At 46.8% G+C, this 27,578-nt stretch overlaps 1 protein-coding gene across 1 annotated transcript in view; it reads left to right on the top strand.

The window, feature by feature from the left end:
- The window catches only part of Fnta (farnesyl transferase alpha), a 116,159-nt gene that overhangs the window by 82,569 nt on the left and 6,012 nt on the right, over window positions 1-27,578 (top strand). Inside the window, exon 2 of the mRNA XM_075703096.1 lies at window positions 7,474-7,713. Coding sequence (XP_075559211.1) covers window positions 7,474-7,713 — 240 coding nt within the window. The remainder of the gene's footprint in view (window positions 1-7,473; window positions 7,714-27,578) is intronic.

Genomic DNA, 27,578 nt, shown 5'->3' with positions numbered 1-27,578 from the left:
GGAAGCGACGATAGTTAGTAGTTCTGATGGCCAGGCCCGTTCGTGGAGCATCCGTGAAGTCCGTGGCAAAGCACAGCAAAATCTGCAAATACAGGACACGCAGTTCAGTTGGCTTCATCCTAATAGATTGGCCGTTGCAGTATGTGTTTTCACCATGCCTTGCACACGTGTATGGTTCATCGATATGCACCACTGAATGTTTTTTTTTCCTGTCACGTTTTTACCCGCTCATCCAGTATTTATACACCGATGCGTGCGAAAATAAAATCTATAGTTGAAAGTGAAGCGCTGTCTCTGTGTATCTGTTTCTTTCTACGTCAACATTCAGTTGCGCTTATACACTCTATCATGGGTGACTATAAACTCATTTGTAGGTAAAGTGCGAATGGTACCGGACAATGAACTGAACTCGAACGACAAAAAATGAACCACCAGCTGTAATACAAGGTTCTATACAGTCAGTTTGAGAAGAGATTCAGACCTACATGAGGAGTACCTGTGTAAAAACAAACAATATTGTCCTCTCATGCAAACAGATTATGCACGAGAGGACAATATTCCAATTTTTATTTAATTACATTCTCAATACAAGTCGCAGAATATCTCTTATTTTGACTACGGCATTGAACCATATCACATGAAAAAAAGAAACTGTTTTTGTAGTTCAAAAAAAAAGAAAAGGAAAATTAGCCCTTTCTTTGGTTGCTAGACTTATGCACTATCTCCACTTTGTCAGAAATTGGTTCTTATTGCATTTAGTGCCATGCACAGCGAGATGTATTGGCATTTGTAGTAGACCACAGATTCATCAGTGTTTGCACAGCCTCTTATTACAGTGAAGCTGTATGTGGCTAGCCGATTCGTCCGTCCGTCCATCTGTATGTCACCTGTTTGCCGAAAACTCCTCTGCACAATCTCATGCGCATGAGCAAAAAAAAAAAAAAAGGGAGAAAGAGGCACGTGATTGGCTGCGCCAGTAGTGACATCGCTGCTCTCCAGCGTAGCTGAGTGCGCGCACAACAGTTTCTCTCCAGCTCATAAATGGGTAGGCCACATGTCAAAAGCTGCCTGAGGAGCAGGTAGCTTTTGATCAGCAATGCCACGAGCAGAACCGGGAACAAGCTCATCTACGCCATGCGGATGCTGCAGCCCGGGCACAAGAACAGGCTCGTGCAGCCAAGCGCAAACAGCAACTGCGTACCGAGGATTCGGCAGCCTACCAAGCCGTCGTTTATGAGCGGTCGGGATTAACACAGTGATAAACACTGAGGTTGCACATTTCAGCTTTGCTGGTTAACCATCTGTACGGAGTGCTTGGGTGGTGGTTTTCTTATTTGTACACCTCTCCATTTGGCCTATGTAGTCTTCACCTCATGGCTAGGGTATCCTATACACCACATGCCGAGGAAATAACGTTGCATCATTGCAGTGATGTTATTTGTGCAACCAGCGAAACATGCGACATGTTTTGACCTGTGTAAGTCAATATTCTTTTTAACTGTTTCCTCCTCTGTCTATTTTTGCGCACATTCACTTCAACTTCTGAGGTGCCAAGAAGACCACTTGCTTGAACGCCGTGCAATCTTTTTCAGTGTGTGTGAAACCTTTTGGCATTAAAGGCACAAAGTTTCTAAAATGTAAAAAAGGTTTGCGCATGGTGTCCTGTTTACGTTCCTTCTTCAGTCTGGCCCTTTTGTTGTTTTTGTACATGACTTCAGTTTGTTCAGTTGCACTGTAGAATTTTGTTGCCCGAGTAATATGGCCCACAATGGATCAGGTGTCCCCTGTCAACTATGTTATTTAGCCTTTTGGGCCATCTCAAGCAATCGTCAACAACCCCAAATCATCATTGTCAGCAGCAGCAAGCAACTCCAAATTGATCAATTTCAAAAAATATGACTCGGCTCATAATTCAAACATTATATCTCATTTGGAAGGAACACTTCCGTCATTTTGTGATGACAACGTTAATACATTGTGGACAAAGTTTAAAACGTGTTGTGAATTTTGTATCCGTAATTTTACTTCGGACAAAATAAATAAGATAGGTTTAGATAACCCATGGCTTATGAGATAAATTATTCATTTAAAACACAGAATGAAATGTTATCGTAAGAAAAAGCCTGGCAAGACCTTTATATTGAATTTAGTGTTTGATTTAAAGTTGGACGAATCAAGGCAGTGCTATTTCTGTGAAGCTCGGCCACATTGCAATGGAAAGTCACACCAATTTTTGGCAATTTTTGCCCTACAAGAATTCTAACAAAGTTAATCAAATTTCTGTCCTAGGCTGTCTGCTTACGGATAAAAAAGAAATAGCTGGCCCATTTAACACTGAAGCAAGGTTTGGGTACGGGCTAGTTGGTATTTCATGGCATCAATCGTCACTTACAGTGCATACATAAACGAGGGACAAAAAGGACGATGAAGACAAGCGCTGACTTCCAACTGATTTTTATTTTGAGAAACAAACGTATTTGTACTGAGACACCAAGACAAAAGCGCCACCTACAAAGCGTCAACCCGGCGTGAGCATGCATTCAAAATTTTTCACCTAAGATGAACGAGAGCGCATGTGCGACCTCAGAAAAACCAGTTCTTTGTCTGTTAATGCAATTGATGGCTTACTGAGTCACCATCTGCAATCGCTGCTGCTTCAATGATAAGTGAATGAATAAGTCTGGTAAATTCTAATGAATGTACCAGACTTTTGATTGAAGCAGCAGCGATTGTCGATGGTGACTCAGTTAGTAAGCCTAACAGACAGTTAGTTAGCATTAACAGACAAAGAACTGGTTTTTCTGAGGTCGCACATGCGCTCTCGTTCATCTTAGGTCATGAATTTTGAATGCATACTCACGTCGGGTTGACGCTTTGTAGGTGGCGCTTTTGTCTTGGTGTCTCAGTACATATACATTTGTTTCTCAAAATAAAAATCAGTTGGAAATCAGCACTTGTCTTCATCGTCCTTTTTGTCCCTCGTCTATGTATGCACTGTAAGTGCATACATAGACCTAGTGCATTGATACCATTTAACACCCTTTTCTTTAACTGTTTTTATGAGGTCAGACTAATGAAGTATCCAATCATAACACCAAATTGCTCTGTGTAACACTTTGCATAACCTGGCTGATTGGTGCAATAAATGGGAAATGGTAATGAACTATACACAAACTGTGCAGACATGCATTACCAATAGGATTAACGAACATTGTTGTGCCTGCCTTATATACATAACAACCCTATTAAGAGGTACAGAGATGCAAATATCTAGGCTTGACACTAACATCCAGTCTTATTCGTATAAGGGGACATCGCACTAGCGCGTAAAAAAGGACATGGACAGGAAAATGAAAAAAGACGCACCGAACGCTAGGCATCAACTGGTTTTATTCTCAGTGGGACACAAATATATATGCACGTGCTACATGATCAATCCCTAAAGCGCATGCGCAATGGCACCTTATTGTGCAAAAATTTAATTTATTTTGCCGTCAAAGATACATTAGGTTTGCTGACGTAAGCCTGTTTTTGCCGATGAATAAGGAAGGCCTCGCGTATTTCACGCTCTCTTTGGTCTGTGCTAGAAGTAATCACTTGAGTTATATCAAAGAGCAGCATGAATTCATTCTCACAGCGCTTGCAATGTGCTGACAAATGCGGTGTACAGAATTCCGCTGTCATGCGGAGGTTGCTACATCGGCCGAACTGGCCGGTGTATCAACGTTTGACTAATGGAGCACAAGCTGCTTGTCAAGGCGCCATCGGGATCTGGGCACTATACGAACAACCACCAACTAGCCCAGCTTTCTGCTTTAAATCCAATCTTAACTGGACTAACCATACAGACAACATATGCTCTACAGCCTGAAAAAAATTTGGCATTATAAAACATAAGTTGGGTGAATCCTCTTCTTCACTAAGATTGATGACCTATAAAACATATATCAGACTGTCCTTGGAATACGGCAGTGCTGTTTGGGACCTATTACTTTTGGAAATGCAGAAACACTTGAAAAAATAGAGGTTAGCCGTATGCTATGTCTAGAAACGGTTGAAATGACTTGACTCACCCTTGAGCAGGTTACAGTTGGCCGATCTGGAACTGTTTGTGCGGGGAAGGAAATCAGCATGTCTTAACTTTTTAGTATCTCTCTACTTTGGAAACCTGGAATACAACCACTCGATTACTTATAGAAACTGTACAGGTTGAGCCTCACATCACCAACACAGTCACCACGTCAAGCTGTATTCGCGAGAAGTAAGTTATGTAGGTACAGTCGAACCCACTTATAACAATATTCAAATGCTCCGAAAATTTCATTGTCATAACCGATAATTGATATAACTGGGTTGCATGAAAACATCCAAATAGGAGGATGGCAGAGGGGATGGGAGAAAACTATAAGAACAGTGCCCCTCCCCCTACCTTCCTCCATCCGCCTGCTGATTGTGTTCCCTTGTTTAAGTACTTCCTGGGCGCTCCGATTGTGTCTGTCAAGCCGCGGCTGTCGGCGTTAAAGAGTGGCACTGCTACAACAACTGTAAAGAGGGGTCATGGGTGGCAAGCAATATGTGAGCATCGCCAACGCATTGCTTTGGTGGCCCCAAAAGGGGTCTTTTAAAGAATGCGAGAAGGTTGCCGCAGCAGCCTGTCAGCTTGAGAAATCCAGAAGAAACGCTGAGGCAAGATCGCCACAAGCATCTTGCCAGGTGCTCCACGTAGTGCAGCGGAAAGTTCCTCGCGTAAACAAAGCCCCGGAGAGACTGAATCATCTGCTGGGCCTCCTGTGAGGACAACGTTGAGGCAGCCTGCCCTACCGTGTCGTTGCCGCCGTCGTCACCGTCGCTATCTGATGCAAGCACATTTGCAACGATAGCCTCATCGGTTAGAAGCACTTAGCTTCCAAATCTGTAGCCACATGCTTTTTCACCGGGAACATCGTGCATCACCGATGATCAGCGGCCAGATCAGCCTTCTTCCGTTTTGGCGTCAAGTTAGACGAGCCTGAGAAACCATGTGGCCAGGAACGATTTTGACGCAACCAACAAAGACGAATGCAAGCAATTAAGTAGTTTGCAGAACTGCACTAAATGAGGAGCTAGGTAGCAGCATGCGAGCAATCTGGGAGCAGTGCAGTTCGCACGGTCCATTCGTGTTTTGTAGGGTGGCACGGCATAGAGCTATGGGTGCAGCCCATTCATGTTCGGAGGGGTGGAAGGGCAACGGGAGAGAGGCGCGCGACGGCTGTTGGAGCAGCAGGCCATCGTGCAGCAGCTCGAATTTCTCGTTTTCTTTATTTCTTTTCAAGGATTTCAAATTCCACTACCTTTTGGCTCGAACACCCAGCAGCCAGACTCCATCGTTATAACTGATAATGCGGCATCGGAACATTGTAGTAAGCAAGTTATTTCACCATGGGGGGGGGGGGGAACATACAAAAGTTGATGGTGCAGCAGCTCCTCATTGTTATAACCGATATTGTTAAAACCGGTATCGTTACAATGGGTTCGGCTATATTCATTCCTCTCGCAAACAATTAGAGTGGAGCTCGTTACCACCCACTTTGTCCTTATTCGTATTAATGTGTGATTTGTTACCATGCCTTTTTTCATATTTATTTGTACACTACCATCTCCTGCTTGGTTCGCAGTATTGTGTGAAATAAAATAAAAACTAAATCTACGGACCAATGGTGCTGTAGCCAAGAAATCATTCACCTTGAGTGGCTGAAACTGCAATGCAACCTGATGTCCCTTCCCTAGGTCGTCAGGATGGCTCCTCTAGCTTTGGGGAGGGGTAGTAGTGACAAAGATGGCTGTTTGTGAAAGATGTGGAAGAAGATGGTTGCAGTTCTTAGGGCCCGTGCTTGCCTTGTTTGACCGTTGGCTGCACCAAATTGCTGTGGCGTTCCTAATTTGCTGCTCAAACTGCACCTGCGACTGAACTCGTGCGAACGAAATAAATAAATCTTTTTATTCTGCTTGGTTCACTTTTCACTTCTCCGTCTTCTTTATCAGTGTCTCTCCTTTTATTATTTATCTACCATTGCACAGGAACATGACAGTGGAAACAGTATGTACAGATCTGTTAGGTATTTTTGTTTTTAAACCTACCTGCTCTCTTTGTTATGTAAATGAGCAAGTGAAAATTAGTACCAAAAATGTATCAATACTTTATTCACTACAGTCATGATAGCATGACTGGAAGTGTAGCGATCAACAGTGGTCAAACAAGGGAAGGTTGCAGAAGGCCAATGTTGCAACAATTCAGTTCTTTATCTGCCTTGCAGTGAAAGTGCAGGCCTCGCCTGCATTGCAAAACCAAGGTTTTTTTGCAAAAAAAGTTGGCACTGGTGGAAAATTGTCTTTTCTTCGGATTGCAAGTGCAGTTATGAGCTCTCTCTCTAGTTTGGTAAAGACGTGCTGTGGCTGCCCGAGCTTGAAGGCCAGATGGCACTTATGGTGAGCCAAGAAAGAAGGAATAAGATGTGTGGAGGGCGCATGCTTGGTGCTATCTCTGTCAGTTGTTCTTTTTCACAGAAAAAGCAATTGGCATGAGTGCTACTAACAACTGGAAATCTAATCACTGAATGAAATTTAGGTCAATAATCTGAAAACAAGCAAAAACCTGCTTCGCACACAGTTGTGCACGTTTACATGACTCAAAATTAAGTCGCTTAAGTACGAAGCAAGAGAAGCAAGTTTGCTGCATGACATGTAATAGAGTAGGCCACCACAGCTTCCCAAGCAAGCTGGCCAGAATGAATTAAAAAAAACAGCCCTCGTTCCATGAAGTGAAGCCGTATTTCATGTGACTGTACTTTCTCTCATTTCCGCCGTCATTGTTTATCAAATTATTCTCTTACTGTTTATCTTACTGTTTGTTCTTGTTGCTCTGCAGACTCTGCATCGACTTGGGCACGGTACTGGGCAGGACGGGAAGCTCGTCTCATTGCTAGTCGAGCTGCATGCTTTTCAGGGGTCTCCTGGGCATGTCTACCGTGAATGTATTGCCGAGCACAATCAGCCTAAGCTTGGCGTTTAGCGACGACTTCGGGATCGGCAGACTTGCGTTGCTCTAGGTGGCACTTTTGTTGCACCTCGGTCCTTCTAGCTCACCTTTGAGCTGAAAGATAACAAGAAGGACTTGCTCCGTCCATACTACACAGTGATGAAGCACCAACTGTTCTTTCCAAGCGCCGAGTTACGTCGGGTTACCTATGTATGTGAGTTGGCATCGTCCCCACTGTGCTGATGGCGTCATCCGCAGTGCCACTTGGTTATACTTGTCTTGGTCATCCATCATCGTCCATGACAGCTGCACCGCTGACCTCAATCTTGGCGCTGTGCCAACTTTTATCACCTAGCTTCATGTGAATCTTTAGAGTGAGGGCATATATGCTCACATGTGAAAAAAGAAATGTAGTCTCCCTCATCGTTCACTGCAGCTGTCTGAATGGACCAATGCAGGTGTGGCACCACCGGCGTGTTGTGGTGGAATGGCTTCAAGATGGCTCGGGGGAGAAGGCCTTCACTGAGGGGATCCTGGACTTGGATGCCAAGAACTACCATGCCTGGCAGCACCGCCAGTGGGCCTTGGCCGAGTTTGGCCTGTGGGACCGGGAGCTGGACTTTACCACGCAACTGCTTAGTAATGATGTGCGCAACAACTCGGCCTGGAACCAGCGCTTCTTTGTGATCAGCCAAACGGTGGGTCTTAGCATAGGGGCATGACCAGCTTTCCGAACCGCATCCATGTATGTGTGTGTGTGTGTGTGTGTGTGTGTGTGTGTGTGTGTGTGTGTGTGTGTGTGTGTGTGTGTGTGTGTGTGTGTGTGTGTGTGTGTGTGTGTGTGTGTGTGTGTGTGTGTGTGTGTGTGTGTATGTATGTATGTATGTATGTATGTCTTAGGCCGGGGCATGACTGGCTTTCCGAACCGCATCCATGTATGCGTGTGTATGTATGTATGTATGCGTGTGTATGTATGTATGTATGCATGCATGTACGTGTGTGTATGCATGCATGTACGTGTGTGTATGCATGCATGTACGTGTGTATGCATGCATGTACGTGTGTGTATGCATGCATGTACGTGTGTGTATGCATGCATGTACGTGTGTGTATGCATGCATGTACGTGTGTGTATGCATGCATGTAAGTGTGTGTGTGTGTGTGTGTGTGTGTGTGTAACAACTTCAAGGGTACCAGAAAACTGAAGAATGCCAACGTTATACTAATCCACAAGGGAGATGTTACAGAATTGAAAAATTATGGGCCCATTAGCTTACTCCCAGTATTATATAAAATATTCACAAAGATATTTTGCAATAGAATAAGGGCAACTCTGGACTTTAGTCAACCAAGGGATCAGGCTGGCTTCAGGGAGGGATAGTCTACAATAGATCACATCCATGTCATTAATCAGGTAATCGAAAAATATGCAGAGTACAATCAGCCTCTATATGGCTTTCATAGATTACGAAGAGTCATTTGATTCAGCAGAGATACCAGCAGTCATAGAGGCATTACGTAATCATGGAGTATAGGCCGCTTACATATATATCTTGGAAAATGTCTACCTTATTTCTACATAAGAAAAGTAGGAAGATACCTATAAAGGGGTCAGACAAGGAGACACAATCTCTCTAATGGTATTCACTGCGTGCTTGGAAGAAGTATTCAAGCAATTAAACTGAGAAGGCTTAGGAGTAAGGATCGACGGTGAATATCTCAGCAACCAACAGTTTGCAGATGACATTGTTCTGTTCAGCAGCACTGGAGACGAGTTGCAAGAAATGATCGAGGACCTTCACCGAGTGTAAGAGTGGGGTTGAAGATTAACATGCAGAAGACAAAGATAGTCATGAATAGCCGGGCAAGGGAACAAGAGTTCAGTATCGCCAGTCAGACTCTAGAGTCTGTGAAGGAGTATGCTTACCTAGGTCAAATAATTACAGGGAACCCTCACCATGAGAAGGAAATTCACAAAAGAATAAAAAGGGGTTGTAGCGCGTACGCCAGACATTGTCAGTGCCTGACTGGAAGCTTACCATTATCGTTGAAAAAGAAAGTGTACAATCAGTGCATTTTACCCATGCTGACATATGGGGGCAGAGACTGGGAGACTGACAAAGAAGCTTGTGAACAAGTTAAGGACTGCAAACAGCGATGGAACAAAGAATGTTAGGCGTCGCATTAAGAGACTAAGATATTCTAACTGACGTTAAGAGAAAGAAATAGAGCTGGGCAGGTCATGTAATACGTAGGTTAGATAACCGGTAGACCATTTGGGTACAGAATGGGTGCCAAGAGAAGGGAAGCGCTGTCAAGTACGGCAGAAGGCTAGGGGGGGCGATGAAATTAGGAAATTCACGGGCGCTAGTTGGAATTGGTTGGCGCAGGACAGGTGTAATTGGAGATCGCAGGGAGTGATGCCTTCGTCCTGCAGTGGACATAAAATAGTATGATGATGATGATGATGATGTATGTATATTAGCTTTAATAACTAATATTTTCTAATAACTGATAGTTTCTTCCAGCGCACAGTCGCGGAATGAAATTCTTTGCCACCTAGTGTATTTACAACTGATTACTTTGTTAGTGAAATGCAGTGCCATGTTTTCAATTCCTAGCCTTACTAGTTATTTTATGCATGTGGTGAATTTGTTAAGCATTCCTACTACATGTGTATTGTGCTTGTCTCTTTTAATGACCACATTTGTTAAACAAATTTCATCACACATTTTTTTTTTGTTTATAATATGTATTGCTTCCTGTGTTCATCCCTTGGGTTGTTTGATTATGTACTTTTGTATTGTACATGAAACCACCCCTGCTCGAGCCAAATCATTGGCTTGCAGTATTCAAAAAAAAAAAATAGTGACATACCACGGTCGAGACGACGCTTTATTCCAAGAAGGAAAAATGGCGCCGATGCAAAACGAACACGAGCCGATGATTGATGATGACTTTGTACAGATGAAGATGAAGTCCGCATAAATGCTTACACTAATTTCCCCCGTGGACAGAAGCGGCCAGCCTGGCCGCACATTAGACAGTGGAACGGAGATGACAGGGCTTCAGGCGAGAAACGTGCACGATCTCTGTTCCGCGGCAGCTTCAGTCGGTTGGGGCCCCAACAGGTGTAACGCGATAGTTCACCGGCGAGATCTGCTCTATGACTTTGTAGAGGCCAATATATCGAGACTCAAGCTTCTCACATAAACCGGGTGTTCGTGCAGGTGTCCATAGGAGCACATCGTCACCAGGGCGGTAGGAAACGACACGGTGAGAGGCATCGTACCGATGTTTGCGATCGTCTTGGCTGGCTGCAGTGTTCATACGGGCGCGACGACAACATTGGGCAAGACGAGACACAAACTGGTTGCAAATGAATGGTGAAGCGTTGACGGGGCCAGAGAAGAAAGAAACTTCGAGTGATGAGGTTGGGTGGCGGCCGTATACTAAGAAAAACGGAGAGTATCCGGTGGTCCGTTGAACAGACGTGTTGTACGCAAATGTTGCAAATGGGAGAATCGCATCCCAGTTACGATGATCAGGTTGAATATACATGGATAGCATGTCACACAGCGTGCGATGAAATCGCTCTGTTAGGCCGTTGGTTTGAGGCTGGTAACTAGACGTTGTCTTGTGCACGGTGTTGGACGCTTGCAGAACTTGATTAAGAGTGCTTGAAAGAAATGCCTTGCCTTGGTCGCACAAAAGAACGTGAGGCGCCCCATGACGTAAGTAGACAGCCTGCATGAAGAAGGCCGCTACTTCTGAGGCAGCTCCTGAGCGTATTGAGGCTGTTTCAACGTACCGGGTCAAATGGTCAACAGCAGTGACGATCCATCTGTTGCCGTCTGCAGTAGGTGGCAGTGGCCCGAAAAGGTCAATGCCAATGACAGAGAAGGGTTGTGGTTGTAGCGTCCCGACCGGAGCAGTAGTAGGTCGCTTACAGTGTTGGCAAAGCGTGCACGAGGCAGCATATCTAGCTATGCTCGTGGAAAGGCCTGGCCAATAGAATCGGCTGCGTATGCGCTCGTGTGTTTTGTGGTAAACCAAGTGGCCTGACGTAGGGTCATCGTGTGAGGCCTGCAGAACTGCAGCGCGAAGAGAGCGCGGTATAACGGGAACCCATCGATGGCCTTCCGGGTGAAAAATTTACCGGTAGAGCACGTCGTCTTCAAGCTTGAACAGTTTGAGCTGTTTCCGTAGCCTGGCATTGGGTGGAGATGAAACACCGCTAAGGCGATTGATGATACCATGGCAATAGGAATTGGCACGCTGGTGAGTGAAAAGTACTGATCAGCGGTTTGATGGCGTCGAGGAAGAAATCGGTGTAATAGACGAAGCGTCCTCCGTGCGCCCAATTTGACAAGGTGATGTGATGTGCTCCGATGATGGTGGTGATGGGCATCGTGAAAGAGCATCGGCATCTTGTTGCTTCCTTCTGGACTTATATATGACATCGAAATCATATGCTTGTAATAGAGTATCCAGCGGCCAAGGCACCCAGACAAGTTTTTGATCGTCGGCAACCAACGTAGGGCATAGTGGTCGGTCACAACCGTGAAATGTCGACCGTGGAGATATGGACAAAATTTCTGAATGGACCAGACAACAGCCAAACACTCTTGTTCGGTTATCGAGTACTTCTTTTCCGCGGAAGTGAGAGTGCGGCTTGCATATGCAACAACTTTTTCACAAAATTCGTGGTCGCGCTGCAGCAGTACGGCACCAATTCCTTGACCGCTGGCATCAGTATGCAGTAATGTGGGCACCTTGTCATCAAAATGACAAAGAACAGGTGGGGATGTTAGTGTGCGCTTGAGTTCTTGGAACGCGGCTTCACACTGATTGTTCCAATCGAAGGAACTGGAACTAGCAAGGAGCTTGTGGAGGGGCGAGGCAATGCTGGCAAAGTTCCGGATAAATTGTTGAAAGTATGAGGTGAGTCCAGTGAAGCTGCACAGTTCTTTTGCACGAAGTGGGCGTGGAAAGTTGAGCACCGCGGAAATTTTATCCGGATCGGGCTGGATGCCATCTTTGCTAATGAGATGACCCAGGACTTTAATCGTTGTGCTAGCGAAACGGCACTTCCTCGTGTTTAGTTGAAGTCCAGCATTAGAAAGGCATGTGAGCACTTCATCTAAGCGTTGCAGATGGTCAGTGAAAGTTGAGGAAAACACGACGATGTCGTCGAGGTAACATAGACAAGTTTTCCACAGTGTCGATCATTCTTTCAAATCTGGCGGGAGCATTGCATAGACCGAAAGGCATTACATTAAACTCGTAAAGACCATCTGGAGTAGAAAAGGCGGTCTTTTCTTTGTCCGCTTCGTGCATTGGAATTTGCCAATATCCGGAGCGAAGATCAAGGCTGGAAAAGTATTGCGCGCCTTGCAACGAATCAAGGGCGTCATCGATACGGGGCATCGGATATACATCCTTACGGGTGATGTTGTTTAGCGCACGGTAGTCAACACAAAATCGTACCGATCCATCCTTCTTCTGCACTAAAACGACGGGTGATGACCAAGAACTGGCGGAGGGACGTATGACGTTTCTTTTCAGCATATCGGCGACATTCTCCTCGATGATCTGGCGTTCGGCCAAAGAGACTCGGTAGGGACGACGGCATACAATAGTCTGGCCATCGGTGTCAATACGATGGAAGGCAACGGAAGTCTGTCCGAGTGACGAAGTATCCATATCAAAGGAGGCTTGGTGCTTCATGAGCAATTTTAGCAATGCTTCATTTTGAGCAGCAGTAAGGTCAGGACTTATCACGGAAGCAAGGGCAGATGAAGCAGATTTGTCCTGTTGAGGAAGAGCTTGTGAGGCGGCAAGAGGAAGCAGGGAGACTGGTTGGGTATCCACATAACAGGTCACTGCGGAGCCTTGAGGTAGGAGGATTGTCTCAGTGGTCGCGTTTAAAGGGATTATTAACAGAGAGCTTTCTTTGAACCGCACCAGGCAGGAAGCGAAGACAATCCTACGGGCAAGACAGCGACCGTAAGGAGTGATGAACACGTCGCCATTGGTGATGTCCGTAGAAGAGAGACTTGTGACTTGTTCGTGGCCGGGAGGCAGTACAGAATCGGCAGCAGTGAGAAAACGCAGTCGTGGCTCATCAGCACTCCCGCTGCAATGAACTGTCTCGGTCATATGGACTACACGTTGACGGCAAGAGATTAAAGCGGACGCTAACGAGAGAAAGTCGCAACCTAAAATTAGTTCATGAGCGCACGGGAATAAAATCACGAACTTAATGTGATGACGGATACCATCAATGAAGACATGTGCTGTACATTGGGCTGATGGTCGAATGATTGCTTTTTTAGCCCCAATCAGGGATGATCCAATATAAGGCGTCTTCACTTTCCGCAGATGAGAGCACAGGACCGCACTCATAACAGATATACAGTCAACGAGCGATTTTTCGGACTCTCTAGGGAACGTAAAGACGTCCGAAAATTCAGGCAGTCCGAAAAAATGAATGCATGCAAAAAAACGCACTTTTTCTTTTCTTATCGGATCTTGAGGTAAAGGGCGAAGTACCAGGCTTCCGAAACCCTGCCAAGGCATCAATGAAGTGGTTATAAAAAGAGGCGTTCAAAAACTCTGTATGCAGCTGACTGCCGGTTTATTATGTACATGTGCATTGTCAGGCGGCCGGTGTTATTGCTGCATTGGCTTAAAGAACTTGTTGATTGTTGTTTGGACGGCGTTCCGGTTGCATGCGATCATATTCGCCTCGATCTGAGCAAGGGACATGTCAGCACTGTACACCAATGAACGAGTCAACAGTGTACGCGTCAACTCGGCGCTTTTAGTCGGCGCAGGCACTGGCTCCTCATTTTCAACATCGGAGTCTTCTGAATCCCTCACAACCTGACGGACTATTTCCTCGTCAGTCAGTTCTGCGCAGAAGTCGAGCTTGTTGTCAGCGTCAACAAACTGTTCAAAAGTTATTTCCGTGGGTATGGAAACCCCAGCAGAGCGGAGGTCGTTGATCACGTCGTCCATTGACGCCATACTCCTTGCTCACGCCAGCCTGGGATCGGCCGCTCACGACTTGCTTAATAATGGCAGCTTTCTTCTCCATGGTTAACTGACGATACTGCTTTCCACGCTTCGATGCCATCGGTGAGGACGACGAAGACGGAGTGGGGGCCATCGAAGGCAAGCGAAATCCTCTAGTTGCAAACAGTGGAGCTCGCTGATGAGCGTCGAAGCACCTAGGCCCAACGTCGCAGAGCACACTTGAACAGCACAACCACACACCACGCTAGCCAAAACGCGTCCAGCGTAAACAAACGAAATGGCGCCGCTTCGGAAACTCCGCCGGACGCGGAAGTGCGCCGATAAACTTAGCCAGCGTAGCCAGACCAAATCGGTGTGTGACGGCTAGATTCGGCTAGATGTGGTTCAAAGCGGTGATATGCTTCGGCTGCAAGTCGATTTCCTTCGCAAAAGCGCTGCGCGAGTAGCCAAAGGACCTTCTGTCGCATCAAAAAGTCCGGAAAATTGGACAGCGGGGAGGTTTGAGCGTGTGAAACTTCAGATGTCCTTATACATTGATTCTATGGGGCTCGTGGCGGTGCCGCGAAGACGTCCGAAATATCAGGCATGTCCGAAAATTTGGGCGTCCGAAAATTCAGTCGTTGACTGTAGTAGCTCCCGTGTCAATCAGAGCTAACAAAGGCACACCCTCCACAGACACCAATATAATAACATGTTTGAAGGACGTTCAGGAGGACTTGGAGCACTTCGCGGCGATGCAGTTTTCCCTCCAAAAACTGCACTGGTTAGTTTTCCGGTCGCTGGACATGGAGTTAAGAGACAGGTCGAAGTGGTGAAACAGAACGTCGGAGCGGCGATGGGGAGAGGCGTCTCGAGGCATGTGTGTTGTGTGCAGTGTTGGAGAAGTCGGCCGGAGATGGAGATCGGCAAACGGGAGGATTATCGTCACGCGAGGAGGTGGCTCATCGTGTTCAAAGGCCACGTAACCATGACGTTCGTCTTGCTAGTGGCGTCGGCAAAACCGGGAGATATGTCCTTGAATGCCGCAGTAGTAGCAGATAGGCCTCGACGAATGCCAGGCAGAGTAGTAAGGCGGGTTCGGAGCTCGGGTGACTAAAGGTGCCAGGTGATCGTGAACAGGCGCAGGTGGTGTGATTGAAGACGGCGCGGCTGGCATTGCAGCAACCTGGGCGTAAGAAGCTGGTTGTGGGCAAGGAGAAGCGTTGGTATGCTGGGCGTTCTGCAGGGAGGCCAGTTCCTACTTAATAATACCACGCAGGTCAGTAGAAGCAGGTTGGACGTGAGCGCTGCTGCAAGGGGGTGAGCCATGCGCTTGCAATTCCTCACGAATTATGGCTCGAATGATAGACCGGAGCTCAATACTGTTTGCCAGGGGTTGTCGGCAAAGTCTGGTTGCAAGCGGATTGATTGCTGGGCGTCGAGGCGCTGACAGGCGGAGACGGCATCCAACACCGTTGAATTGTTTTGAGCGGTGAGTGAGTTGAAGGCAGTAGATCCAATACCCTTAAGAAGGTGTCGCAGCGATCAGGTTCTAGCATGGCACTGTCGACACGGCGGCAAAGCGCGAGGATGTCCTCAATTTACGAGGTGTACGACTCGCCATAATGCTGGACGCGCTCAGACAGCCTCTTTTTCGCAACTTCCGAACGAACTGTGGGTGTGCCGAAAATTCGCCGTAGCTGCTCCCTGAAAGACGACCAATCATGGAAGTCTCTCTCATGATTCAGGAACCATGTCTTGGCTATTTGAGAGACGTAAAATGGCACGTTGTTTAACCTCGATGTCTCGTTCCAGTTGTTGTATTCGCTGACACGATTGTAGTTGTCAAGCCAGTCTTCAACGTCCTCACCAGGCAAGCCAGAGAAGATTTCAGGATCGCGATACCGGTTGTTGGCAGGGCTGGGAGTGGGGGTGGCTGGCACTTGAACCGAGATGGTGGACGCTGCGGTCTGGTCTTGCGACATGGCGGCCTCTTGGCGTAAGCGGCGTCCCGAACGTAGCTCCAGGAGAGATCTTGAAGTGGATTGAGGTCGAAGGGATCTTAAAGCACCTCCACCACTTAAAATACAGTCGAAACCCGCAATAACGAAATCGCCGGGGAAAGCAAAACATTTCGCTTTTGTGGGAATTTCGTTAGCGTGAGAATGAGGCAGAAAAGACAGGAAAGGGAATTGCCTTGCAAAAAAAAAAGAAATTTATTGCCAAAAGTCAGTCAGCTTACTTTGCCGAGCCTTGCCTTGCAGCAATTTTACTGCTCTCGACTCACACTGCAAGAAGTGGTCCATTGCCACGTCGTCGTCATGCTCACCGAAAAATGATCGAATTACATCGAAGGCATTCAACACATCCCGCAGGTTCGCAGTCCTCTCTTGATTTGGTGTATGGTGGTCGTCGGCATCGTCAGCACCTTGGCAAACGCTACTTATGATGACCTCATCAGTCATCTCTTCATGGACGACAACACTTTCATCCACACGAACGAACTCATCGATGCTGAGGCCATCCGGAACACCATCTGTCACGGCAGAAAGTTCATCCCATGCGTGGGCCAGCGATGGCGGCACTGCGCCGTCAGCACTGTCAACTAGTGCACCTTCAGGTGAATCTTCTTGTGATGCCACTGCATCAGCGCATGATGCTTGCTGAGTGTCAATGAAGCCGGCATGATTAAAACAACTAGCTATCACGGCTGGCGACGTCGCAACCCATGCGGCGGCCATCATCCCAAGCGCCATGAACATGTCCACTATGGTCGGATGCTTCAACTGGAGGTTCAGCAGCAGACACTGAATCAGCCTCTCCTTGTAGGCGCACTTGACGCTACGAATGACGCCTTGATCAAGCGGCTGCAGCACGGAAGTGCAGTTCGGTGGAAAAAAAACCAAGCGCACGTTTCTCAGTTCCACGTCATGGACATGATGGGCACTGCAATTGTCCAAAAAAAAAGGCAGACCGATCTGCCTGCCTTCCGCATGTCCGTATCGAAGGCCTCGAGCCAGCTGCCAAATATGGCCCGGGTCATGCATGCCTTCAGGTTCGCAATGTACTGTACGGGCAGCCGACGATTTCTCTTGAAGCAGCGGGGCTTCTTACTTCTGCCGATTACAAGCAGTGGCCGTTTATCTGTGCTGTCCATGTTGGTGCACAACAAAATTGTTACACGCCGCTTGCTGTGTTTCCCCCGCGGCATTTCTGGCCTTTTAAGTCCAGGGTCTTCGATGGCAGCATCTCGTAGAATAAGGCCGTCTCATCTGCGTTGCAAATGTCCGAGGGCTTGTACTGGTCCAATACTTCTTTGTTGGTCAGCAGCCACGACGACGTTGTCAAAGGGTCGACGGCTGCTGCCTCCCCGGAAATGACTTTGGCCACTATGTCGTGGCGGGCTTTGAAACGGCTCAACCAGCCAGGGCTAGCCTTAAAATCAGCGTGCCCGAGAATGCATGCGAAGTCCAGCGCTTTCTGCTGAAGAACTCTGCCAGACAGCGGCACTTTGTTGGCGCGCTGTTCACAAAACCATGCAAACACCGCCTTGTCAACGTCTGGAAAAGCCGCAGCGCTCACCGTTTTGTTTTTCGCACTCGCACCATTTCCGAGCGCGCCGAGCATGGAGGCCTTGTTTTTCAGAATCGTCGATATCGAACTTCACGCAATTACAAATTCTTCGGCGATATCCATTTTCTTCCGGCCCTTTTCAGCTTGGGCAATAATTGCAGCCTTATCGTGCAGTGTCATAAATTTCCTCTTTTTGGCTGGAGGCAGCATCTTAGCAGGCTGTCAAAGCAAATGGTCCGATTGGCACAGAGACACACAATTGACGCACTCTAGCACCGACACTGAGCACACGACCATGTGCGGCGGTACACAAAGCCCACTGATACTAAAGCATCATCTGGGTTATTAGAGCCTTCACATGTAGTAGATGTTGATTTGGCTGCCACGCACGCAGGCGTTTCGCTCCGCATTTAGCGCAAGCTGTAATGGCACACAGGATTAAATAAAATGTGCTCACTGCGAGATAGCCTACGGTTCTTGTCTTTTTTATTTGTATCATTTTAATGCTAATTGCATTTTTGGCCCGGACACTGCGCAGTCACCCGTTGCGACGGGCGAACGACCACCATCATCATCATCGCTGTCGTCTGTCACGAGAGGTGGTGCGAGGCTTTTTTTATTGTAAACAATGATGGCGGCGGCCACGCAAGTGTGCTGTGGCGGTAGTTAATGCAATTTAAGCGCACAGCAAATGCATTTGAGCAGTTTCCGGACACAACTAGTGTTACATGAGTAGATTATTTGCGGACTCTCGTTTCAGAAAATTTCGTTGATGAGGGATTGCTATAGAAAAAAGTTTCGTTGTCGCGAGATAGGAAATGCATCGACTCCTATGGCTGTTCACCGGGAATCCGAAAATATTTCGTTGCGGCGAGAATTTCGTTCCCTCGGGATTTCGTTACCGCGGGTTTCGACTGTACCACGGTCGAGACGACGCTTTATTCCAAGAAGGAAAAATGGCGCCGATGCAAAACAAACACGAGCCGATGATTGATGATGACTTTTTACAGATGAAGATGAAGTCTGCATAAATGCTTACAATAGAAATAACGCACTTCAAGTGATGGCCTTATATGAGTATTGTTGCAGCTTGAGGTGGCGTTTGGGCCAGGAATCCACCAAGCCCATTGATGAGTACATCTGGTAGTAGGAATGAAGGAAAAAGGATTTATTCTACATTATCTGCACTGGCTCCAGACGCGGAAGCCCACTCCATGTGGGAGCATATTAAACGTCCGAGTTCACGTCAGCACCACTCCCACTGCACCAAAGGTCTCTGCTCTTAATACCGTCATCTTCCCTAGGAGATTCGACTAAGAAATTTGATGACTGTATTTTAGCCAATCACAACTGTCGAATTCGTCGTAAAATCCCTTCCATGATGTTGCACCTTCGCGCCCACATATGACACAAGCACGTACAGTGAAACCTCGTTAAACCGTAGTTGGCCGGAGCTCGGAAAAAGTACGTACTAAATGGTAGTACTGTTTAAACGAATAGCATGAGATCACCCACTTACCTGTCTAAAACGGAACTCAGAGAGAGTGTGATGAAAGGGGAAAAAACATGCAGTATTTACGTATTCACTTTGCGCGACAAAAGTGTTATTTTCATTTGATGCCTCAAACTTACTGAAGCTGCGTGCCAGCTTTTCAGCCAGCCCCCTCTTCTCGGCAAACACTCGCATGGCAGATTCCTCGTTGGCGTTACATAATCTCCATGCACGTGCGGAGTAGTGCTGCAGAAGTCCCGGGGGCGCCTTTTTCATTGCCATATGCCGCAGTTTAGAATACTTTTCATTTGGAATAGAATTACGTTATCACGCCCCTGTTCTCGTCGCAATGATTGCATTCATGAGGCTGATGCAACGCGCAGCTTGTGCCACTGTTGGCCTTGAATCGCCCGTGCTGTCGCTTTCCGGGTCGTCCTCATCACTGTAGCTAGTCGACACTTCGGCAACAGCACAGGCAACGATGGCGAAAAGTCGAACCTCGTAGCCGACATGTCTTCGCGGTCGCAGCAGCGCTGCCGAGCAACTTCTTAGCATTCCAAGTGCCACACACTGTAGCGAGCAGCAGATCCCTGTTGCGTGCCAGCGCCGTCTTCTTCGTGTCACGTTCGACAGCACGGACGATGTCTAATTTTTCTTCTATGCGGAGCGCCCAGCGTCTTTTTTATCCGAGCTTCGGAACGACGCGAGTTCTCGCTTGCACGACACCATAACGCTCTCTGGCACGGCCATAGAGAAAGCACGGCATCGAAATGATGTTGATGTTGATGTGGCTTCACACAAACTCACAAGGCGCTTGGAGGCCGTTGTTCCGATCTCTGAGGCTTGTTGTTCTGCCGGGCCGCCCGATGGAGACTGCTCACCGCCGTGTTTGCGCGATGAAAAGTTCAAACGCTACGTTTTAACCGATGCATACGCTTTAAGCTGGCACGGTTTATGCAGATACAAAACACATTATGTTCAATGGCTGCTGAGTCGGGGATTTGACTTCACTACTTTTAAAACGAAACTACTGTTTAAGCAGGTACGGTTTAACGAGGCTTTACTGTAGTAAACTGGGAATCCGAGGACGACACTGTTCGCACTGCGTAGGCCCATTTCATCGGTTAGTTCGGCTTGTCACGTTCAGGTAGAGTGATCTTCATGGTAATCACATCATTTATGGAGGATGGCAACTGTTGTCGCCTCAACCCTTTGTTTGCACGTCACAGTCCATACCGGGCTCCGTCATCGTCTGGGCGCATGCTGATAACAGGACGGCCTCGTGGTAAACGTCCATCGCATTTGCAGGTTCTTGAAAGCAGAGTTGTGGCCGCAGATTAGAAGATGTGAAGACCATGTGCGTGCGATTTGTTACAAGGTGGATACGGGATGGCAGGCGGAGAAGAAGCTTTGTGCAATTCGACGCCTTATAGGAAGTATGACTGAGTTTTGTTGGGCTCAGACACTGAACCACTGTTTAGTCGTCTTCTCTGAAGAATGACTAGAAGCCCCCGGAAAGGCTGGTGACGGTCATTGGAGATGTTGATCTTCCCAACGATGTCAGGCATGTGTTGAACAAAGGTCCGAAATTCAGCCACGCGCCACGAATAGAAGCACATGAGTTCCTGGCGTTTAATAGGCACATAGCAGGAAAGGCATTGGAAGAAAACCGTGAAAGATGCCTACTGGATGGCGTGGATACGCTTATAAGATCTACGACCAGCACTAACACGTTGACTAGCAAAGATTCTATGGGAAAAGTCATGTCGTATTTCAGGAAGAATAGACTCCGGCTTCTTCAAGCTGACAAGGATGGTGGGTTCGTGGTGCTCACCGAGGAAGAGTTTCAAAAAAGATCCAGCGAAGCAATTGCAAAGAACTTCATCCCTCTGAAAGCTAGTGCGACGCGAGTGAAAGGCAAGGCGGCTGCGATGTGCAAAGAATTAGATCTGAGCAGGCTGGCCAATGACATTGGCAACAGCAAAAGCAATGCCCTTTCCGTGTTCTTTATGGCCAAAACGCACAAACTTTCCGTGCCATTCAGAACAGTGGTCAGCGGAAATGGAACTTGGCAGATTGTGTTAAGCAAGTTTCTTCAAAAGCACCTTACATCCCTTAAAGTTCAAGATCCGTACGCCACAAAGAGTTCAAAAGATGTTGTTAGGTTTCTTGAGGAAGGTACTTCCATTGGTTATGCGTTTTCAGTAGATGTTGAAGACTTGTTTTACTCTGTGCCCCACGATGCCTTATTTCGTTCTGTCAGAGATGCTATAGAATGTAACGGTGCAGTAGAGTTCCAAAACTCCTCTGGCGTGTCAATAGACAATTTTATGAAAATGCTAGAATTTTACCATGATGCGACGTTCATCTCTTTCGAGAACAAGTTTTATCGACAAAGACAAGGGATTTGTATTGGATCCTGCATAGCCCCGGTGCTTACTAACATTTTCTTAACCTGTATTGACAGCGCCTTGGAGCCAATTTTAACAGGAAAGGGTGTACTAAAAGTGTTCAGGTATGTTGACGATTCTTTAATAGTTTTTAACAAACTGAACGTGTTGAATTACACAGATGGTGTAAGCATTGTCCTAGACAGCTTTAAAGAGGAGGGACGGGGGTTGGTTTTCACGCATGAGCTACCCTTGCAGGGGTGATTACAGTTTTTGACATTAACATTACCTTGGGTGAAGATCATGTATGTTGGCAGTACGCATCTCGAGCACAAAAGGAGCTTCTTCCTTATGCGTCGGCGCATTCAAAAACCGTAAAACGTTCCATTGCTAAACTTTGTCTTGAGTCTGCTCTCGTGAAATCGTGTGACCATGCAATGCGTGCGAGCTTTGACAAGCAAGTTGATAGGTTGGTTTCGGCGGGGTTCCCAAGCACGGTTATCGCAGCAGTGGCTGAAGTGATTTTGCAAAAAATCAAAGGTGCCATGGTTAGCAACCGTGCGCACAAGAGAAACTAGCTGCAAAGGCGGAAGTGGTTCCGTATGTACATAGGATAGCTCACAACATGAAAAAGGTGGCAAACAGACACGGCGTCCCAGTCGTGTTTTCGGCTCCTCGAAAGCAAGCTCAGCTCTGCGCCCGTGTCGCGAGCCAGGGTACGAGGAGCAACTGCACCAAAAAACATGGAAAGCAGTTTGTAAAGTGCTGCACCGGTGTGGTATATGAAATAGCTTTGACCTGTGGGAAAACCTATGTGGGCCAAACGGGCAGATGCGTGAATTACAGTGCAGCTGAACATGTGCGGTCGCTGAAAGAAGGAGGTGCGCATCTTTTGCAATATTGCGCAACTTGCACTGCGTGTGACCGAGCGGCAGGACATTCCCCACGAAAACAATGCCAGTACTGCAAGAAGTGTGAACGACGGCTCGGAGAGATAAAGATTCTTGGCAGAAGCAGGGAAACAAAGGCACGTGAGGTTTTGGAAGCCTTCCATATAAAGAAAAGAGGAAAAAACTGTGTTAGTGATATTTCCGTGACCCTGTTCAAAAGCGAAATGTCCTATCTAGAATGGTTTGGCAGATGATGCATTATGGTCATTGTGCGCATGTCTCTAATTTTCCTTATATTTGCTGATTTTTCAGTGAATAAAGATAGATGAAGTTGGCGCTCGTCCTGTGTCGTTCTCCCCACTTGTGATCATCTTAGTTGGCGCTGTTCCTTCCTAATTCAAAAACTTAGGCTTTGAAATGCAGTCGGTAGAAAGAGCACACTGTATAGGTCGCTATAACAAAAAGAAGAAAAGACCGATCATTGTCAATTTTGCCTCCTACAAAGAAAAAGCAAACATTCTTTCACCGAGCAGCATCGGAGGAAGAGCCCCCGCAGGGCACAGCAAACGTCTGGGCATAGGAGGATCGTATGACCAGATTTCACGACATCACAACACACTACCAATTACAAAGACTCGTATACCCATTCCCTCACGCTAGGTTCGACAGGACGCAAGCAGTACACTTGTGAAAATTACAAACAGACTCTTACAGAAACCCGAGACTCATGCACGCCATGTATCCAGACATGTACGCTGCAAACAGATGCACACTGGGTGGCGAGGTTGCCACACTAAATCACATGTTTGACGTAGTAGTTCTGCGGAAACCCGCAAGGTGGAGAGAAGTAATGAATAAAGGGAAAATCGGACATCCACCCGTTCGTAGCAATTGCTACAAAAAAAAACCCATACGGGTTCCTCGAAAGAAAAGCCTCATAGTTGAAGAAAAATTCGTCCTGGTCCGGGACTCGAACCCGGGACCACCGCCTTTCCGGGGCAGCCGCTCTACCATCTGAGCTAACCAGGCGGCTAGCAGATGGCAGGGCGAAGTCGAATTTGTCGACAACACGAAGCAAAGGCAAGAGTTTGACGTAGTAGTTCTGCGGAAACCCGCAAGGTAAAGAGAAGTAATGAATAAAGGGAAAATAATAAATAAGGGAATAATAAGGAATAATAAGGAATAATAGTAAGGGAAATAATAAAGGGAAAATAAATAAAGGGAAAAGGGAAATTTTTCTTCAACTATGAGGCTTTTCTTTCGAGGAACCCGTATGGGTTTCCTGTGTAGCAATTGCTATGAACGGGTGGATGTCCGATTTTCCCTTTATTCAAATCACATGTTACGGGAGTGTCGGGACTTAACAAACTAGTCGGGCAGTGCCGACCCCTCCGTCTCTTCCACCGCCAGCCTCCGGTCGCGCTGGAAGACCGCACTGCTCAGCTCGAACCTGACAGCACAACTCTGGGCCGTCCAGCGAGCCAAGGAAACCACTTTGAGACAAGGTCTCGGAACTGCATCTGTGGCGGGTGCCCAGACCCACTAAAATGACGCTGGACTCAAATCTTGTTGATTTGAAAATAAAAGTTTATGCTCTCTCTAATGCTAGGAACTTCAAAGGAACTGCATACAGTGTCGACGAAGATTATGCACCTGAAACAAGAGATATTCGGAAAATGCTCTGGGAATATGCTTAGGCGAATAAAGCGGATGAGAAAAATCGCGTCAGACTAAGCTTTGATAAGTTGGTTGTGAATGGAAAGACATGTAAGTGGGATACAGAAAAACAAAGAAGTCATCCAAAACGTAAAAATTATGTGACCCAAACCAGAGAAAAGTGGGTGCCAGATACTTGATTTGATTACAGTGACAGTGAATTGTAGAAGCATCCTCAATAAAGTAGATGATCTTGCTGCTCTTATTGGCTCTGAAAGCTGACATAGTCTTTGGGACTGAATCATGGCTCGATCCTTCTGTTAAAGACAGTGAAGTTTTTCCGGAAGGCTTCGTTTCTTATCGCAAAGATAGATCCCGCATGTGTGCTGGCATTTTTCATTTACTTCACCACTCTTTGAACTCATCTGAACTAGATATAGACCATGACGATGTGGAATCAGTATTGTGCAAAGTTACGTTGCCACATAATTTTTTATTGGCAGCCGGGGCTTTCTACCGGGCTCCTAACTTCTCTCTCACCATGCTACAGTTTTTATATGAAATTGTTTCTGAGGCTTCTTGTTGCACGTTCATGCTGGCAGGAGGCCTTAATTTGCCTGATTTATACTGGCATGAAGGAAGGTGCAAGCTCCAACTTGGGATGAAAAGTATCATAGATTCTTTCGGATTAATGTAATATGTTATTGATCCAGCTCGTGGTACCAATACATTGGACCTTTTTTTCTGCAACTTGCCAAATGTAGTGAATTTTGTAAAGGTGTTTGTGGGAACAAGTGACAATTGGGTTGTTGTCACAAGTGTTAAAACGAAATGTAGCAGACAAAAGAAAAAAGAGACCAGAACAGTGTATCTATATGACAGAGGTGATTATGCCAGCATATCAAGGTAGCTTCTTGATCATTTGACCTAGTTAAAATCAGAAGCATTAGTACCCTAAACGCAAACGCGTATGGAGTTGCAGCATACATAGTCCTTGCGGCGAACACAGTACGACTCGTGATTGCAAATGCTTTTTGGGATGAAATGGAAGAAGAGCTGCTACAAGATCTACAAGTGAGAAATCCAGAAGCAGGCATCCTACTAGCAAGACGCATGGGCAAGTCTAAGTCCATCCTTATAACCTTTGGCCAGGGACCCATCCTCCGTAGAATTATTTACTTTGGGAGAGTGCACCTGTGCACGCCATATAGGGCGCGACCAGAGGCCTGCAAGAACTGTCGCACCCGAGGACACAGACATGATGTGTGCCCACAAGCGAAAATACTGAGATGTCCAAGATGCGGCGAAGATCACAGCGAAGACAGATGACGTCAGTGTGTGCCCCGATGCATCCTGTGCAACGGCGAGCACCTTACAGGAACAGGATGGTGCAAAGCAGCACAGCGACAACAAACAACAAAGCCTTCAGTTAACAAGAGCACAACGGGAAGATGGCAACTGCATTCCGAAGATTTCCCAGAGTGGAATCCATCAGCTCCCACGAAGGCCCCCGTGGAGTTCACATGGGCAGAACGAATCGCCCGCAAATCAGACCCCCGGGGTGAGGAGCTAGCCCGCCTTCGAGAGGAGGTAAGAAGCTTACGACAGGCCATCTCCCATTCCCACCCCTCACCCATTACCCAAACTATCACCCAGCCCTCGCACCCACTTCCTGGTCACCCTTTATACCTAGACACTCAGAGTTCATGTCTCGCAGAAACCTCAACCTCCACACCACCTACAAAAAAAGAAAAGAAAAAAAGTTCTTGCGTTGTCAGACGAAACAGCTGAGAATGAACCATCAGACAAAACAGCTGAGATGGAGGCTCAATTTGAAGCCAAACTTGAGGCAAAGTTAACAGCGAAACTAGCAGACTTCCAACAGCAGATGCGTGATCAATGTCAGCAATTCCTATAAAATCGCCTATGAACACTCGAGGCTCGATTTCCAACACTTGAAATTTGCATGGACGAACGCTTCAAAATTTTAGAGAACAAACTAGATACCTTCTGTACCCAGCTCAGCACACAAATGAGCCTAATGGTGGTGGAGGCAACCAACCAAATGCAGGTGGCGTCCCTACGTCAAATCACCCACCCCCCTTCCACATCCAAAACTTCTGGCCAGCAAAATGGCAGGTGATTCACCTAAATCGAAGACTACTCCTCCTTTTTTAAAACTCTGGCGTTGGAACTGCCGCAGCATACGTCGTAAGCGAGAAGCGCTAATCCAACTCATACTAAATAAGGAACACCCACCAGACCTAATTCTGCTACAGGACCCTAAATTAGTGTTTCATTCCTGGGATATACTGCTTATCACTCACCAAATGATAGTACTCCGGTTGTGTCCACCTTTATCAAGTGATTCATAAGGCACACCACAACTTACATTCTCACACAAAGTCCGAAACATGGTCCTTGAAGTAATCCCAGTCGACATTCAACAGGATTCCGTGCTCATTGCCAATATCTATAATCTACCGAGTATGCCAGCAACGTGCTGCGCTAACCTAATAGCGCAAATAACCACAGCGGCAAATAAAACACCAATCATAGTGGCTGGAGAGTTTAACTGCGCACACATTGACTGCAGTTACCAGAAAACTTCCGGCAGAGGGGAGGTTCTTATGACACAAATTCAACAGTCTCGGCTCACGGTGTACAATGATTTCGATTGCCCCACCAGACAAGGTACAACAGGAATGATGGACACAAGTCCGGACCTCACGGTGGGCAGACGCATGAACAATTTGGAATGGAATAGAACAACACACTTGTTGGCAGTGACTTTTTAGGCAGTGACCACTGTATTATCGAAGTTCTAGTCTCAGGTCCCCAAGCATCTCGTACGAGAATGAAGCATAAGCTAATCAACTGGGATAAATTTAGATAACACTGGGAAACAAACCAAGAAACTGGGCCGGTGGATGTGCGAACCTGGACAGCACAGCTCCTCGAGGACCAAGCGGTGTGTACCAAGAAATATAGCCCAGAACAAGTCCCAGTTATGGACTCAAAATTAGCCCATATGATAGAAGCACATGAAAGTCTCATGAAACGATACGTTCAGCAAGAATGCAATAAGAAGCTCCAAAACAATATATCTGAGCTTGCACAACAAATTCAGGATTATAGCCAACAACTTTGTAGGCAGAATTGGCAGCAGGTATGCGAAGGTCTCAGAGGCGATCTCAGTACCGCTCGAGCATGGCATCTTTTAAAACATCTAATTGATCCCATGAAAAGTCAACAACGTACTAGAAATATTGTTGCTCGACTAACACACAACCATAAAATACGACACGCAGGCGCTACTATTGACACTCAGGAGCCTACACACCTCACCGGGCTATTCAAATCCCTTACGGGAGTTCGCCGGCCCACCAAATACTGAACTGAACTGGACAGGGACATAACTAAACAAGAAGTCCGAGCAGCACTTCATAGATACCTCAACACCACGCCAGGTAAAGATTGCATGACAAACGCCGCTCTTAGGAACCTCGATGACAACTCCCTGCGAGAACTTACCAGTATCT

This window comes from Dermacentor variabilis, chromosome 8 (genome assembly GCF_050947875.1).
Source record: "Dermacentor variabilis isolate Ectoservices chromosome 8, ASM5094787v1, whole genome shotgun sequence".
NCBI lineage: Eukaryota > Metazoa > Arthropoda > Arachnida > Ixodida > Ixodidae > Dermacentor > Dermacentor variabilis.
The sequence above is the reverse complement of the archived record's forward strand: the minus strand, read 5'-3'. Positions and strand labels throughout refer to the sequence as shown.